This window comes from Vipera ursinii, assembly GCF_947247035.1.
Source record: "Vipera ursinii genome assembly, contig: scaffold_161, whole genome shotgun sequence".
Lineage (NCBI taxonomy): Eukaryota > Metazoa > Chordata > Lepidosauria > Squamata > Viperidae > Vipera > Vipera ursinii.
Genome location: NW_028148240.1, coordinates 50,001 through 64,754, shown reverse-complemented (window position 1 = coordinate 64,754; position 14,754 = coordinate 50,001). Strand labels below are relative to the sequence as shown.

At 44.2% G+C, this 14,754-nt stretch overlaps 1 protein-coding gene across 1 annotated transcript; it reads right to left on the bottom strand.

Annotated features, from left to right (window-relative positions):
• Positions 1-1,386: 1,386 nt before the first annotated feature.
• LOC310650665 (GTP-binding protein REM 2-like) lies at positions 1,387-7,246 on the bottom strand (the record flags this gene model as incomplete). The annotated part of the gene is made up of 2 exons (XM_083380247.1): positions 1,387-1,460; positions 6,973-7,246. Coding segments are annotated over 2 exons (348 nt in total), but the record flags the coding sequence as incomplete, so codon positions are not given.
• Between the last annotated feature and the right edge of the window lie 7,508 nt (positions 7,247-14,754).

Here is a 14,754-nt window from a genome sequence, read left to right as displayed (position 1 = left end):
ATTGCAATTGATTAGGAAAATTGAATTGCAAATTCATTTGAATTGCAACTTCAGAAGTTGTGAGTGCCCCGTCTCTGGAGGCTTTCAAAAAGAGACTGGAGAGCCATTTGTCATAAATGGTCTAGAGTCCAGGACTCTTCAAACTTGGCCCTTTTATCACTTGTGGACTTCAACTCCCAGAATCCCTCAGCCAGCGTGCATGGCTGAAGAATTCTGGGAGTTGAAGTCCACAAGTCATAAAAGGGCCAAGTTTGAAGACCCCTTGTTATAAGGTCTCGTGCTTGAGCAGGGGGGCTGGACTAGAAGACCTCCAAGGTCCCTTCCCACTCTGTTATTTTACCTTCTGCGATTTAATTGGAAGATTTCAAATTTGATCCAGCTAACCAAAAGTCTCACCTTCTGTTTCAAATTAAACGCTGCTTGTTGCGCTCACAGGCGGACCGTTTACCGAAAATAAGATCTGGGTCCAATGTCAGACATTACATCAACAGTGCATAAACTCCACAGTGTGGGTTGAAGCAACCGCAACGCACCAAGTAGGATATAAAATCAGGGTATAAGAATGTGACCTTTGAAGGGCTTAACATCTGTGGAGATTCTCGGTCATCCAGGTCTTAGCTGTTTCAAAAGTGGTTTGGGATGGAAAGATGATTTCTGACAGGATGTGGGTGAAGGGTTGGAAGGATCATATTTCTTTGCAGACATCTGAACTGCAAAGAAATAGGATTTTAAACCTCCAAGTGGCCTCAAGAATTCTCAGGGAGAGTACTAACAACGGGATGATTGCAAAGAAATATGATTTTGAACCTCCAAGTGGCCTCAAGAATTCTCAGGGAGAGTACTAACGACCGGATGACTGCAAAGAAATAGGATTTTGAACCTCCAAGTGGCCTCAAGAATTCTCAGGGAGAGTACTAACGACCGGATGATTGCAAAGAAATAGGATTTTGAACCTCCAAGTGGCCTCAAGAATTCTCAGGGGGAGTACTAACGACCGGATGATTGCAAAGAAATAGGATTTTGAACCTCCAAGTGGCCTCAAGAATTCTCAGGGGGAGTACTAATGACCGGATGATTGCAAAGAAATAGGATTTTGAACCTCCAAGTGGCCTCAAGAATTCTCAGGGGGAGTACTAACGACCGGATGATTGCAAAGAAAAATTATCCTTCCAACACCCTTCCCCCATCTTGCCATAACCGATGAAGCTTCTTGGATGAGAAGCAAAACCTCTTCTTCTTTTTCTTTCTCAAGCAAAAAACCAGTTCCGTTGCCTTCTGGAAAAATCAGAGGCTTTGATTAGCTTTGGAATCTTTGTCCTTTTGGAATGTCCTTTCGGATTTTATCCTTCTACCGGCGGATGAAAAGAGGGAGGGGGAAAGTCATACCTGATCCCAGATGTCGTATAATGTCAAGGTAACTTCTTCATCATCGACGTAGAATCTTCTTTCGTATGAATCTTCTGGTAGAAAGAAAGAAGTGAACATCGAATCAGTACAATCGTATTTCTACGGGGGTCTTTTTTTTAAAAAAGATGGTGAGTGGGAACAATTTGGTCTTGAGCACCTGAGGGCAGGACCAGAAACAACGGTTGGAAACTGATCAAGGAGAAAAGCAACCTGGAATTAAGGAGAAACTTCCTGACAGTGTGAACAATTAACCAGTGGGATAGCTTGCCACCAGAAGTTGTGGGTGCTTCATCACTAGAGGTTTTTCAAAAGAGACTAGACAGTCACTTATCTGAGATGGTATAGGTTCTCCTCCATGAGCAGGGGGCTGGACTAGAAGACCTCCAAGGTCCTTTGCAGATTCTATTCTATTCTATTCTATTCTATTCTATTCTATTCTATTCTATTCTATTCTATTCTATTCTATTCTATTCCTTATTTCTATTATTCCGTATTTCTATTCTATTCTATTCTATTCTATTCTATTCTATTCTATTCTATTCTATTCTATTCTGTTCTGTTCTGTTCTGTTCTTCTATTCTATTCTATTCTATTCTATTCTATTCTATTCTATTCTATTCTATTCTATTCTATTCTATTCTATTCTATTCTATTCTATTCTACTCTACGCTACGCTACTCTACTCTATTCCATTCCATTCCATTCCATACTTTATTATTCTATTCTATTCTATTCTATTCTATTCTATTCTATTCTATTCTATTCTATTCTATTCTATTCTATTCTATTCTATTCTATTCTATTCTATTCTATTCTATTCCTTATTTCTATTATTCCGTATTTCTATTCTATTCTATTCTGTTCTGTTCTGTTGTTCTATTCTATTCTATTCTATTCTATTCTATTCTATTCTATTCTATTCTATTCTATTCTATTCTATTCTATTCTATTCTATTCTATTCTATTCCTTATTTTATTATTCTATTCTATTCCATTCCATTCCTTATTTTATTATTCTAGTCTATTCTATTCTATTCTATTCTATTCTACTCTACTCTGCTCTAAAGATGATTTGATCAAGCAGTGATCAAGCAGCCCAAGAAATCAAAGTATAATGCAGAGATTTCAGTTTCTGTCTTGATAGGCAGGCTATTGTCTTGCATAAGAAAAGAAAGGCGGAAGAAGCAGCAAACAATAAAACTGCATTGTTTTAAGACGCAAAACAACGGATTCTGAAACTAATATCCCACCCCTGGGCTTTTGAAGGTCTAGAAAAGACCCCGTATTTCTAGGGGCAGTTTTAGCAATGACGTCGCTTGGGGCACTCCGGGGGCCCTGGTTCAGAGAGGAAATTCCTTGCCATTACGTATTAACCTGGGTTTGCAAAGGAGAGCCAAATAATCTTCTGAATTATGGTGCCTTGGGACAAGCAAGGAGAGAAATCCTTAGGAATGCTCCCACGATTAATTTCAACAATTAACCAGTGGAACTACCTGGCTCCAGAAATTAACCAGTGGAACTACCTGGCTCCAGAAGTTGTGGATGCTCCAAACTGGGGGTTTTTAAGAAGAGATTGGACAACCTTTTGTAGGGCTTCTTGCCTGGGCAAGGGGTTGGACTAGAAGACCTCCAAGGTCCCTTCCAACTCTGTTATCCTGTTATTTTGAAGGAAAGGTGAAGGGATTTATTTCCCTTCCCCATTCCCTTTCCTTTTCCTTTCCTCTTCCCCTTCCCCTACACCTTCCCCTTCCTCTTTCCCTTTCCCCTTTCCTTTTCCCCTTCCTCTTTCCTTCCTCTTTTCCTTTCCCCTTTCTTCCTTCAATTCATCTTCTGCTTCCTCTTCCTCTTTCCCTGTCCCTTCCTCTTTCCCTCTTCCTCTTTCCCTGTTCCTCTTCCCCTTCCTCTTGCCCTTCTTCAATTCCCTTCCTGCTTCCTCTTCCCCTTCCTCTTTCCCTTTCCCCTTTCCTTTTCCCCTTTCTTCCTTCAATTCACCTTCTGCTTCCTCTTCCTCTTTCCCTGTCCCTTCCCCTTCCTCTTCCCCCTTCCTCTTGCCCTTCTTCAATTCCCTTCCTGCTTCCTCTTCCCCTTCCTCTTCCCTTCCTGTTTCCCTTTCCCCTTTCTTCCTTCAATTCATCTTCTGCTTCCTCTTCCTCTTTCCCTGTCCCTTCCCCTTCCTCTTCCCCCTTCCTCTTGCCCTTCTTCAATTCCCTCCCTGCTTCCTCTTCCCCTTCCCCTTTTCCCTTTTCTCTTCCCCCTTTCCCTTCTTCACTTCCACTTCTGGTTCCTCTTTCCCTTTCTCTTTCCCTTCCTCTTTCCCCCCTTTCTTCCTTCAATTTACCTTCTGCTTCCTCTTCCTCTTTCCCTGTCCCTTCCCCTTCCTCTTCCTTTTGCCCTTCTTCAATTCCCTCCCTGCTTCCTCTCCCCCTTCCTCTTTTCCCTTTTCTCTTCCCCCTTTCCCTTCTTCACTTCCACTTGGGGTTCCTCTTTCCCTTTCCCCTTCCCCTTCCTCTTTTCCCCTTCCTCTTCCCCTTTTGGTTTTCCCATTTCCCTTCCCACGAGCGCCGATGATGTTACTCAGTTTGGATCAGGAAACGTCTGCACGAAAACAAGCACGCTCGGAGAGCAGCAGAGACTCCTCGTTTCAAGCCTGAACTACAGATATTCTCCTTTATTGTTTCCCTTCCCCTTCCCCTACTACGCCTTTCTTCAATTCCCCTTTGGCTTCCTCTTTCCCACCCATTTCCCCTTCCTCTCTCCGTTTCCCTTTTCCTCTCCCTTCCCCTTCCCAGTCAGCTGACACAGCAGACTTCATGGGAAAATATATTTTGGGGATCACAAGAGGATTTTTTTTGTTTTTAATCCCATTTATATCCCGCCCTTCTCCGAAGACTCAGGGCGGCTTACAATCTAAAGCACAAACCAATGTGCTTAGCAGTAGCCTTCATTCTATGTATATGCCTGCTTATTAGGGCTTTCACACACACACACCCCAAGCGGCATTATTAGAAAATCAGCTTAATTGCCCCCAACAATCTGGGTCCTCATTTTACCTACCTCGGAAGGATGGAAGGCTGAGTCAACCTTGAGCCTGGTGGGATGCGAACCTGCACCAATGGCAGGCAGCTGGTGTTACTTAAGGAGGCATTAGCCCACTGCTCCACCAAGGCTCTTAAATGTGTCCTCCATTCATTTAATCCCTGTGAGGACAGCAGATTCCCCAAACCGTTAAACAGACTACAAACTATTATGCCTTGGTGGAGCAGTGGGCTAATGCCTCCTTAAGTAACACCAGCTGCCTGCAATTAGCACAGGTTCGAGTCCCACCAGGCTCAAGGTTGACTCAGCCTTCCATCCTTCCGAGGTCGGTAAAATGAGGACCCAGATTGTTGGGGACAATTAAGCTGATTTGGAATAATGCCGCTTGGGGGGGGGGGGTTTATGAAAGCCCTAATAAGCAGGCATATACATAGAATGAAGGCTACTGCTAAAGCACATTGATTTGTGCTTTAAATTGTAAGCCGCCCTGAGTCTTCGGAGAAGGGCGGGATATAAATGGGATTAAAATAAAAATAAAATAAAATAAATAATCGATCAGTGCAGAAACGTCTTGCATATTTTATCGCTAAGCTAAGGCCCCGTGATAACCTGGCTTCAAACAACCATGGTTGCAAAAAAAAACAACAAACCTAGAATAAAGCAATGCGCCAAGCGTAACATTCGGAAAGCAGTTGGGTTTAAGACAAAGGAAATTACTGGATTTAGCATCAAGGTTGAATTAAAATGAAATTATAATTAATAACTATCTGGTTATTCCTATTTTCCCCCCTCCTCCACCTTTATCCTTAGCCTGAAGCAATCTGTAGAATATCATTCCTTTATTAATTTAAGAGCTTTCGTTGCCGGGTGGGTGGTGGTTAGAGTAGATCCTGATTTAGCAGAATAAAGAACTATTCTGATAATTTTTTTTTATCATTTATTACGAGTGCAAATTTTTCCAAAGCGATGGTCAGTTAAGTAACGATGGGATACGCCAAACAGCTCCCTCGCTTTTTCCTCAGCTTAATTATCTGTATTTTACTGGTCTGGGATGTGTTTATTTTTCATTTTGTCCAGCATCCTTGGGAGAAATTTGGTAAATTAAACTAGGTTTGGGAGCACTGCAAAACCATCTAATTGTTCTAATGAACTTTAGCCCTTCACACACAGCAGAGCAATTTTGCTGTAATGTAGGAAAAAAAAACCTGTGCTGTCTTTGAACAATCCGTTCCTATCCAATTTAAATTTCTGGATCCTTATCACCTTGACACCGTGCCAAATTTGCAACATTGCATTAAAAAGTTCAAGCCCAAAGTCCAAAGTGGCTCTTGGGAGTCAGATATCTTTCTTTCTTTCTTTCTTTCTTTCTTTCTTTCTTTCTTTCTTTCTTTCTTTCTTTCTTTCTTTCTTTTTCTCTTCTTTCTCTTTCTTTCTTTCTTTCTTTCTTTCCTTCCTTCCTCTTTCTTTCTTTCTCTCATTCTCTCTCTTTTTCTTTCTTTCCTTCCTTCCTTCCTTTCTTTCTCTCTCTCTCTCTTTCTTTCTTTTTTCCTTCCTTCCTTCCTCTTTCTTCTTTCTCTCATTCTCTCTCTCTCTCTTTCTTTCCTTCCTTTCTTTTCTTTCTTTCTCTTTCTTTCTTTCTTTCTTTCTTTCTTTCTTTCTTTCTTTCTTTCTTTCTTTCTTTCCTCCCTCCCCTCCCTCCCTCCCTCCCTCCCTCCCTTCTTTCTTTCTTTCTTTCTTTCTTTCTTTCTTTCTTTCTTTCTTTCTTTCCTTTCTTTCTCTTTCTTTCTTTCTTTCTTTCTTTCTTTCTTTCTTTCTCTTTCTTTCTTTCTTTCTTTCTTTCTTTCTTTCTTTCTTTCTTTCTTTCTTTCTTTCTTTCTTTCTTTCTTTCTTTCTTTCTTTCTTTCTTTCTTGGACTATTCCCTTAACTTTCATGTAGCTTTAGCAGGTAGGAATTCAAAAGGAGTTGTATCCTTATTCGCATTTATGTGCAGGGGGGGAAACAGGCTGAGGGGGGAAACGTTTTGAAGTTCTTTAGACAGACAGGGGTTCAGTGTGTGTGTGTGTGTGTGTGTGTGTGTGTGTTTGTATGCATATTTATATGTGTGTATATATGTGTCTGTGCGTATATAAGTGTGTGTGTATGTACACACACACACACACACACATCCAACATATCCTTTTTTGTATTTTAAGAGAAGGTGACAAGTCACTAAAATACTTGTGTTTATACTTGTTCCTTTGTTCCTTCATATACATTCTTTTTTTCCTTTACTCTCTACTTTTTCCTTCCTCTTCTATTTTTCTTTTTTCTCTGCACTCTCTACTTCTTCTTCCTTTCTTTTTTCTTTTCTTTGTTTTTCATTGTAACACTTAACCAAATCATTATACACACAACACACACACCAGAAAATATGTATTGTTTTTGCACGTGCCTCGTTCTTCCCAAACAGCAAAGCAAAGAGTAAATTTTAGGGTGTCTCTCAATAAAACAGGAACACCACACCCCCTCTTGCTTCTGGCCCTCCTTACCTATGTGGTCCTCTTCGTGGTGGGCGACTCCTTTCATGCCCCCGAAGATGGCGGCCAACGTCGTCTTGCCCACTCCACTCTCGCCCAGCAGCATGACTTTGTATGGGCCTCGCCCGCCGGCCGGACTGGCACCGCCATGGCTGCTGACCTCCGGGGAACTCGGCGGAGAGTCCAGCTCCTCCACTGCTGATGCCCTCACCAGCTGGTGTTTGATTGGCAGGGGCATACTGCCCCGGCGAGGTCCCGCCCCTGCCAACACCGGGGGCAACGTCATGGCTGACAGGGAGCTGCCCAAAGGGAGAGACAAAAGAAGGCAGGTTGAAACCGTGAAGGAGACTTTGCTACGAGATCAGGCTTCTGGGTTTCACCTTCGGCTGGAGGGGATAGGAGACCACCAGGAGATCACCGACTTTCGTAGGGAAAGTAAGTGGTGCCAAACCACGGGTAGTCCTTGACTTAAGGACCACAAGTGAGTCTAGAATGACAGTCCTACATCGTAACAGTCATTAAGAGAGGCACCCAAGCAATTCTGGCACTCCTCTCCAGTGTCCAGAACCTTTTTGGCAATGGGGGAGGTTGTAGACGTTGTAGACGGGGAAGACAAATCTGCACCCAAGCTCCAAGCTCCCTCAAATAAGGCCCCCATTTCCAACCATTCTAGACAAGAATCACTTGCAAGAGATGGGGAAAAAAATCAGATCTCCGGTCAACGAACGCACGCCCTTCCTGTGGGCTGGCCAGTGTGTGAGCATGTGTGTGCACACCCCTCACTTGTGTTAGCGCCGCAGCCGTGGGGTGCAAAAACGCCACCGCCACGCTGCAAGGTGCAAAAACAGCCGCCACTGCACTGCGGGGTGCAGAAACAAGGCGCACGCACGTGCTAGCCCCACCGTTTGCGGTGCACGCATGCTGGCGGCCCCGTGCGCGCACACGCCCACCCACGCATGTAAAATGCTTCCCTCTCCCTTTTCCACTGGTCCGCCAACCGACAAAGGTTGGGGGTCATCTGTTCTAGTCCAACCCTCTGCTTGAGCAGAAAACCCTATACCATTTCAGACCAATGGCGGTCCAGTCTCTTCTTAAAAACTTCCAGTGTTGGAGCATTCACCACTTCTGGAGGCAGGTTGTTCCACTGGTTAATTGTTCTAACTGTCAGGAAGTTTCTCCTTAGTTCTAGGTTGCTTCTCTCCTGGATTAGTTTCCATCCGTTGCTTCTTGTCCTGCCTTCAGGCACTTTGGAGAATAGCTTGACTGCCTCTTCTTTGGGGCAGCCCCTGAGATTTTGGAAGGCTGCTATCATGTGCCCCCCACCCCCACTTGTCCTTTTCTCTCGTCTAGCCAAACCCAAATCCTGCAAGAAGAGCCAACCTGGTTGGTTATCATGGCTACGAAAAAACAAACTGTCATTTGAGACCTAGAAGGTGGTGAGCTGTGTTACTCTCAGCTAACCAAACAATCGGAAGGTGTCGCCTTGCCTTTTACATAGAATTGGCAAGACGGAAAAGGTGCTAGCAGACACTCTGATTATTTTCCCCTTTTTTTTTCTCCTGGAGATATTTCACTCTTTCAGGGCAGCTTGTGAATTTGTAAAACTGTTAGACACACACAAACACAAACACACACACGTTCACAGACAGGAAATTTCTGAAATGTGTAGAAAAAGCAATATAGGAAAGGGGTCTTCAGCTTTCAGCCGTTTGTTTAGTGACCGTTCAAAGTCACACTAGCCCTGGAACAAAGGGAATACAACCGGTCCTCGCACTTACGACCGTCGCAGCTTCCCCGCGGTCAAGTGATCAAAATTCGGGCGCTTGGCAACCAGCAGCAGCCCAGCCAGCTTTTGACAAGCAAAGCGAATGGGGGAAGCCAGGTTTACTTAAATAAGTTTAGTAAATACTGGTGGCTAGGTTCAAACGTCTCTTGAAATCATGGCTTGACTTGCTTCGTTTGAGGTTTCAACGTCAGGTGAACTCTACTTAATGTCCTTTCCAAGCCATCATTTGTGGTTTATCAATTGGATTTACCTTAAAGAAAGACAGTATGTGGCTTGCTTCCATGGCATTTGCTGAAGAGGTCTGAATTGGGAGGCATGGGCGGTAAGCCATGGTTTGAAGAGTTCTGATTTACAATCTGTAAACCATAGTTTAGAAGCAGGAGTCACATGGCTAGATTAGGCAAAATCCCCCCCCCAACTGGACCATATTTTATTTATATAATTTATTAATTCAGTTTTGCTGCTGCCCATTTCCAGCGGACAATGCATTTTCTAAGCAGCTTCTAAGGACCTTCATAAACCATGGTTATGCAGACTACAAGGTGTGAACCCTGTTAAGAACCATAACATAATTTACAGGGCCACTGGAGTTAAAAAAAATTGAGACTTTCCTTTAAATCAAAAGAAGAGAATGTCTTTTGGAAACAGATGGGCCATTTCAGAGAAGACATAATTTATAAAGTTATTTTAACTAGAATATCCTTGGGTTTAAGGAGCACATAACTTTGTGCGAGATAAAAAAACAGTCAGATAAACATCTCATTACTTTAATTGACAAGCTGTAACATCAAGCAAAATTAAAGCCTATAAAGTAAATAAACCCTGTTAATTTCACTCTGAAGTATACGGATCTCAGCATAGGAAGACAGAATCAGAAAAAAGACATAGTGATGATGCTGATAGATAGATAGATATGGATAGATAGATAGATATGGATGGATGGATGGATGGATGGATAGATAGATAGATAGATGATAGATAGATAGATAGATAGATAGATAGATAGATAGATAGATAGATAGATCGATAGATAGACAGACAGACAGACAGACATAGATAAAGATAGGCAGGCAGATAGATGATAAAGACAGACAGACAGACAAACAGACATACATGCTAAATTGCCTAGAGATCTTTGGTCACCTTAAAGGGATGCAAGAAATTCAGAAAAAATTCAGAAGTTGAATCATCACAACCTCCTTAAACTCCTCAACTCCCTGAGTGCAAAACCTGAAATTCCTCCCCCCCCACCCAAAATAGGCACAACGCTGCAGAAAAACCTACCACAAACACAAGCTCAGTCAGTTGCCCTGAACCCAGGAAGAGAAAGTTATCTGGTGATAACCTGGATATATTTTAAACACACCTTCCCCCCCCCCCCCGCCCCCCATATTGTCCCCTGGCTGGACACAAAGGTTCCTTTAACCACTAATTTCCCTGAGTTTGCAAAATATCTAACTGGAGTCAGCTTGAAAACCTGCATTTACAACCACGTGCAGCGCTGGCTTAATCTTAGCTTAGATGGACCTCGCCCGCTTGCTGCGTCTAGCATCCAGTGCGTGGCACAATTCCCCCCAAAAAACCAGGTTCCTTTGCTAATCGGATTATGAGTGTGTGTTTATTTGTGAATGTGCACACTGCCGTTGATGGATACCCCAAGGAAGATGAACCAGACACCGCTGGATGTGCGTAAGACACAAATTTTCTACATGGCACAACCCATTTGTTGTGCATAAACCATTTCTTTTTTTAAAAAAAATCACCCATGTGCTGGCACTTCTGAGGTAGACGGGAGACAAAAAAGCACATAGCTGCACGCGTGTCACATTAATGTCTTCCTCTTCCATCGCTCTGCACACGGGCTCATTAATTCCCTATCGGCAGCTCAAAGGCACACAAATTACACACGCCCAATCTATTTGTCTAGTTCACTGCTCATCTGCTCCGCTCGCTGCTTCGTTAATTCTGCATCGGCCTATGCTGTGCAATTGTGTTGTTGAGTGTTGCTCAATCGCTTTCCAGCCCAGATGTTTGGACTCGCATTTGCACTCCGATAGGCATGCCCGGGATCGCGTGCACACACGCTTCTCTGCCTTCCAACCCAATGCAAAGTGTTCCCATGTTGGTGTGTTTTTTTTTTTGCACCACATCAATTGCACATCAACCTCACACCGGCAATCGAAATTGCGGTTTCTTGAGTCTCCACACAAAATCAGCTGAAAAAGGGGACCTTTAGGATTGCACAAACAACCCCCCCATTCCCCCCCCCCAAAAATAATACAAAATCCTGGAAGTTGTTGAACATCCCCATGTACCTTAGAGGACTTGTATTGGTGGAAAATCCTCAGCTAGAAAGGGGGAAAAAATCTCTATTGCTTCATTTGGGTATCTGTGTTATCATCTAATAAAAAATATCATATTTCCAATTCTTTCCCCAGAACATGGCTGATTCTTCTAAGGTTGAAGGCAGAGAGAGGCCTGATTGGTTATTTGATAAAAGGATTTCTCTACTGCTTATCAGAAAAAAAAATCCCAAGCAGATAATAAATCTGATTAAAACCATTTTTTAAAAAAATACAAAACAGGATAAATACCAAGCCTACGAATATTAGGAGGGTTGGCTGGGAAAACATCCTCCAGGGTTTCAAAGAATGGAAGTGGATGGCAGCGTCTAGCCAGCTTTGAATAACTCAGATAGCTAAGCAGGATTGCCTCTCGTTAGAATTTGGATAGGAGACCACCTAAAAAGCCCAGGGTTGCAACTAAAAAACAAAAAGGAAATTTTAAAAAAGCACCCCAAGTAAAAAGAGGATGATAGATTGTGGAAAATAACGCAGGAAGATAATACACCTTATTCATCCATTCACCAAGATTCTAGCTTGACTTGAGGGGGAAAGTGAGATTTTGTAACTTTTTATAGCTTGGCTCACTTCCTTGAGCTCCCCACAAGACGTTACTCAGAACGGAAAGGAATCAGGACGTCTGCTTTGGCTCTGCCCTTGAGATTTATTCAGATATAAAGGAGAAAAAGAGTCTGATTAAATCAAAATGCTTCTTTCCCCCCCCCCTCCATCCCTCTCTCTCCAGCTGCCAGAAGGCAAGTTTTTCCCTACAGGGGCAAGTGCTTCCCCAGTTGAATTTCTGCCTGTAGCACATCTTTGGCAAGGCACAGGAGCCCTCCCAGACATGCATTAGCAGAAGAAATCAATGGGCACGAAGCGGATTGCCAGCTTTGAAGTTCTAAATTAGTGCTTCTCAAGCTCAGCAGGGTGAAGGTGGGTGGACTTCAATTCCCAGAATTCCCCAGCCAGCTTGGCTGGCTGGGGAATTCTGGGAGTTGAAGTCCACCCACCTTCACACTGCCGAGCTTGGGAGACACTGTTCTAAACAAATCTACACAATGGGTTTGCATGCCTTCGCTCTTTCCAACCATGACCATGTCTCTCTCTCTCTCTCTCTCTCTCTCTCTCTCTCACACACACACACACACACACACACACACAGAGAGAGAGAGAGAGTTAATGAATGCACTTCAAGTGCCTTCCTCGCTTTCCTTTCTGCATTTCCAAAATTGTCCCGGTGTAAAATAAATCCACGCAGGGCAGACACACCCACCCACACCGAAGCACGGCTAGCCTGGCTAATATCGCATCCCCGTTGTGGTAACTCCACAACAGCTCTGGCAAGCAGCGGGGATTGATTGACTTTCTCTCAAAAACCCAGTCCTGGTTTACACACACACACACACAGAGCAGCACACAAAAAGCCTCTACTCAATGCCCAATCTTGGTGTTTTTTGCAAGGAAGATGCAGATCGCAACAGCAGCGGTGCCCAGTCTTCAATCTGTCTCCAAGCCAGCTTCGGACTCACAAAGCCCACCTGTTTGCTGGGTTCACACAGATATGGGTACCCAGGGTAGCGCACACAGGCCTCTCTGCCTTCAAACTGCTAAGCTTGTAAGCCGCCCTGAGTCTTCGGAGAAGGGCGGGGTATAAATGGAATTAAAATAAATAAAAATAAAAAAAAATAAACCCAACGCAAAAGGTCAACGCGTCTTTTGCACCGATCAAAACGATCGCACAACGCTCTGCACAGTGCACTACTTAGGGCTGATGATGTTGCCTAGTTTGGTAATGAAATGTCTGCAAGGAAAGAAGCAGGCCCAGAGGGCACTGAGGATCCCACAGCCTTCCTCCTCCTCCTCCTCCTCCTCTCCTTCCAGCACTGATGATGTTACCTAGTTGGGCCACGAAGCGTCTGCAAGAAAATCACCCAGCTCAGAGAGCACTGAGGATCCCACAGCCTTCTCCTCCTCCTCCTCCTCCTCCTCCTCCTCCTCCTCCTCCCCTCTCTCCTTCCAGCACTGATGATGTTACCTAGTAGGGCCACGAAATGTCTGCAAAGAAACAAGCAAGCTCAGAGGGCACCAAGGACCCCCACAATCCTTCTCCTCCTCCTCCTCCTTCCCCCTCCCCTGCAAACCTCACTCCTTCCAACACTGATGATATCACCTAGTTGGGCCACGAAGCGTCTGCAAGGAAAGCAGCAAGCTCAGAGGCCACCAAGGACCCCCCTCCTCATTTTTCAACCCACAGCTGCAAATATTCTCTTTTATTGGCCCTTGCACATCACACCTCCCAGCGACAAGCCGTGGAATCTGCGGTCCTTTGTGTCTCCCGCAGAAAAGCAGCGGGGAAACGTGACTTTTGAGGGCCGCACGAGCAAACACCCCGCACCCATCCCCACCCACCCCCGCCCCAGTTCCAGCAGGGTGCTGGACATCCCCACGTGCCCCAGGAGAGAAATGCAGGCACCGCCATCCAGGATGTTCAAAAGGCCAAAAAAATATATATATATATAAAAAATCAAAAAATTAAAGCCAAACAAAAAAAGCCTTTTATAAAAACCTTCCACGAATCTTCGGCACGAGACTCGGGTTTTTTTGTTTTGCCATTCGCACGGCCGACTCCTACCTGCTTCCAGCCATGCCTCCCGAGACACTCGCGGACACCTTCAGCGTGGGCTTTTCCACAGACATCTCCCCAAGCCCAGGCTTGCACCCACTGCTCTACTTGTGGCTGTCACGGCTTCGAATCCAGGCGGAAAGGCTGGTCTGTCCAACTACCTACCACGCCGGGAGCAGCTTAAAAAAGGGCAGTATAAAAGGGCGTCTCTGTGTGTGTGTGTGTGTGTGTGTGTGTGTGTGTGTGTGCGTGTGTGCGATAGAGACAAGGAGAGAAAGGGCGAGAGAAGGAAAGAGAGGGGAAAAGAGAGAAAAAAAGAAAAAGGAGGGAGAGAGGGGCAGAAAGAGAGAGGAAGAGAGAGAAAAAGGGAGAGAGATAGAAAGAGAGAGGGAGAAAAAGAGAGGAAGAGGAAGAGAAAGAGAGGAAGAGGAAGAGGGGGAGAGAGAGGAAGAGAGAAAGGGAGAGAGATAGAGAGAGAAAGAGGAAGAGGAAGAGAAGAGGAAGAGAAAGAAAAAGAGGCGGAGAGAGAAAAAGAAAAAGAGAGGAAGAGGAAGAGAGGAAGAGGAAGAGAAAGAAAAAGAGAGGAAGAGGAAGAGGGGGAGAAAGAGAGAGGAAGAGAGAGAAAAAGGGAGAGAGATAGAGAGAGAAAAAGAAAAAGAAAGAGAGGAAGAGGAAGAAAAAGAGGTGGAGAGAGAAAAAGAAAAAGAGAGAGAAAGAGAAAGAGAGGAAGAGAAAGAGGGGGAGAAAGAGAGAGGAAGAGAGAGAAAAAGGGAGAGAGATAGAGAGAAAAAAAGAGAGGAAGAGAAGAGGAAGAGAAAGAAAAAGAGGCGGAGAGAGAAAAAGAAAAAGAGAGAGAAAGAGAAAGAGAGGAAGAGAGGAAGAGGAAGAGGGGGAGAAAGAGAGGAAGAGAGAGAAAAAGGGAGAGAGATAGAGAGAAAAAAAGAAAAAGAGAGAGAGAGAGAGGAAGAGAAGAGGAAGAGATAGAAAAAGAGGCAGAGAGAGAAAAAGAAAAAGAGAGAGAAAGAGAAAAAGGAAGAGAGGAA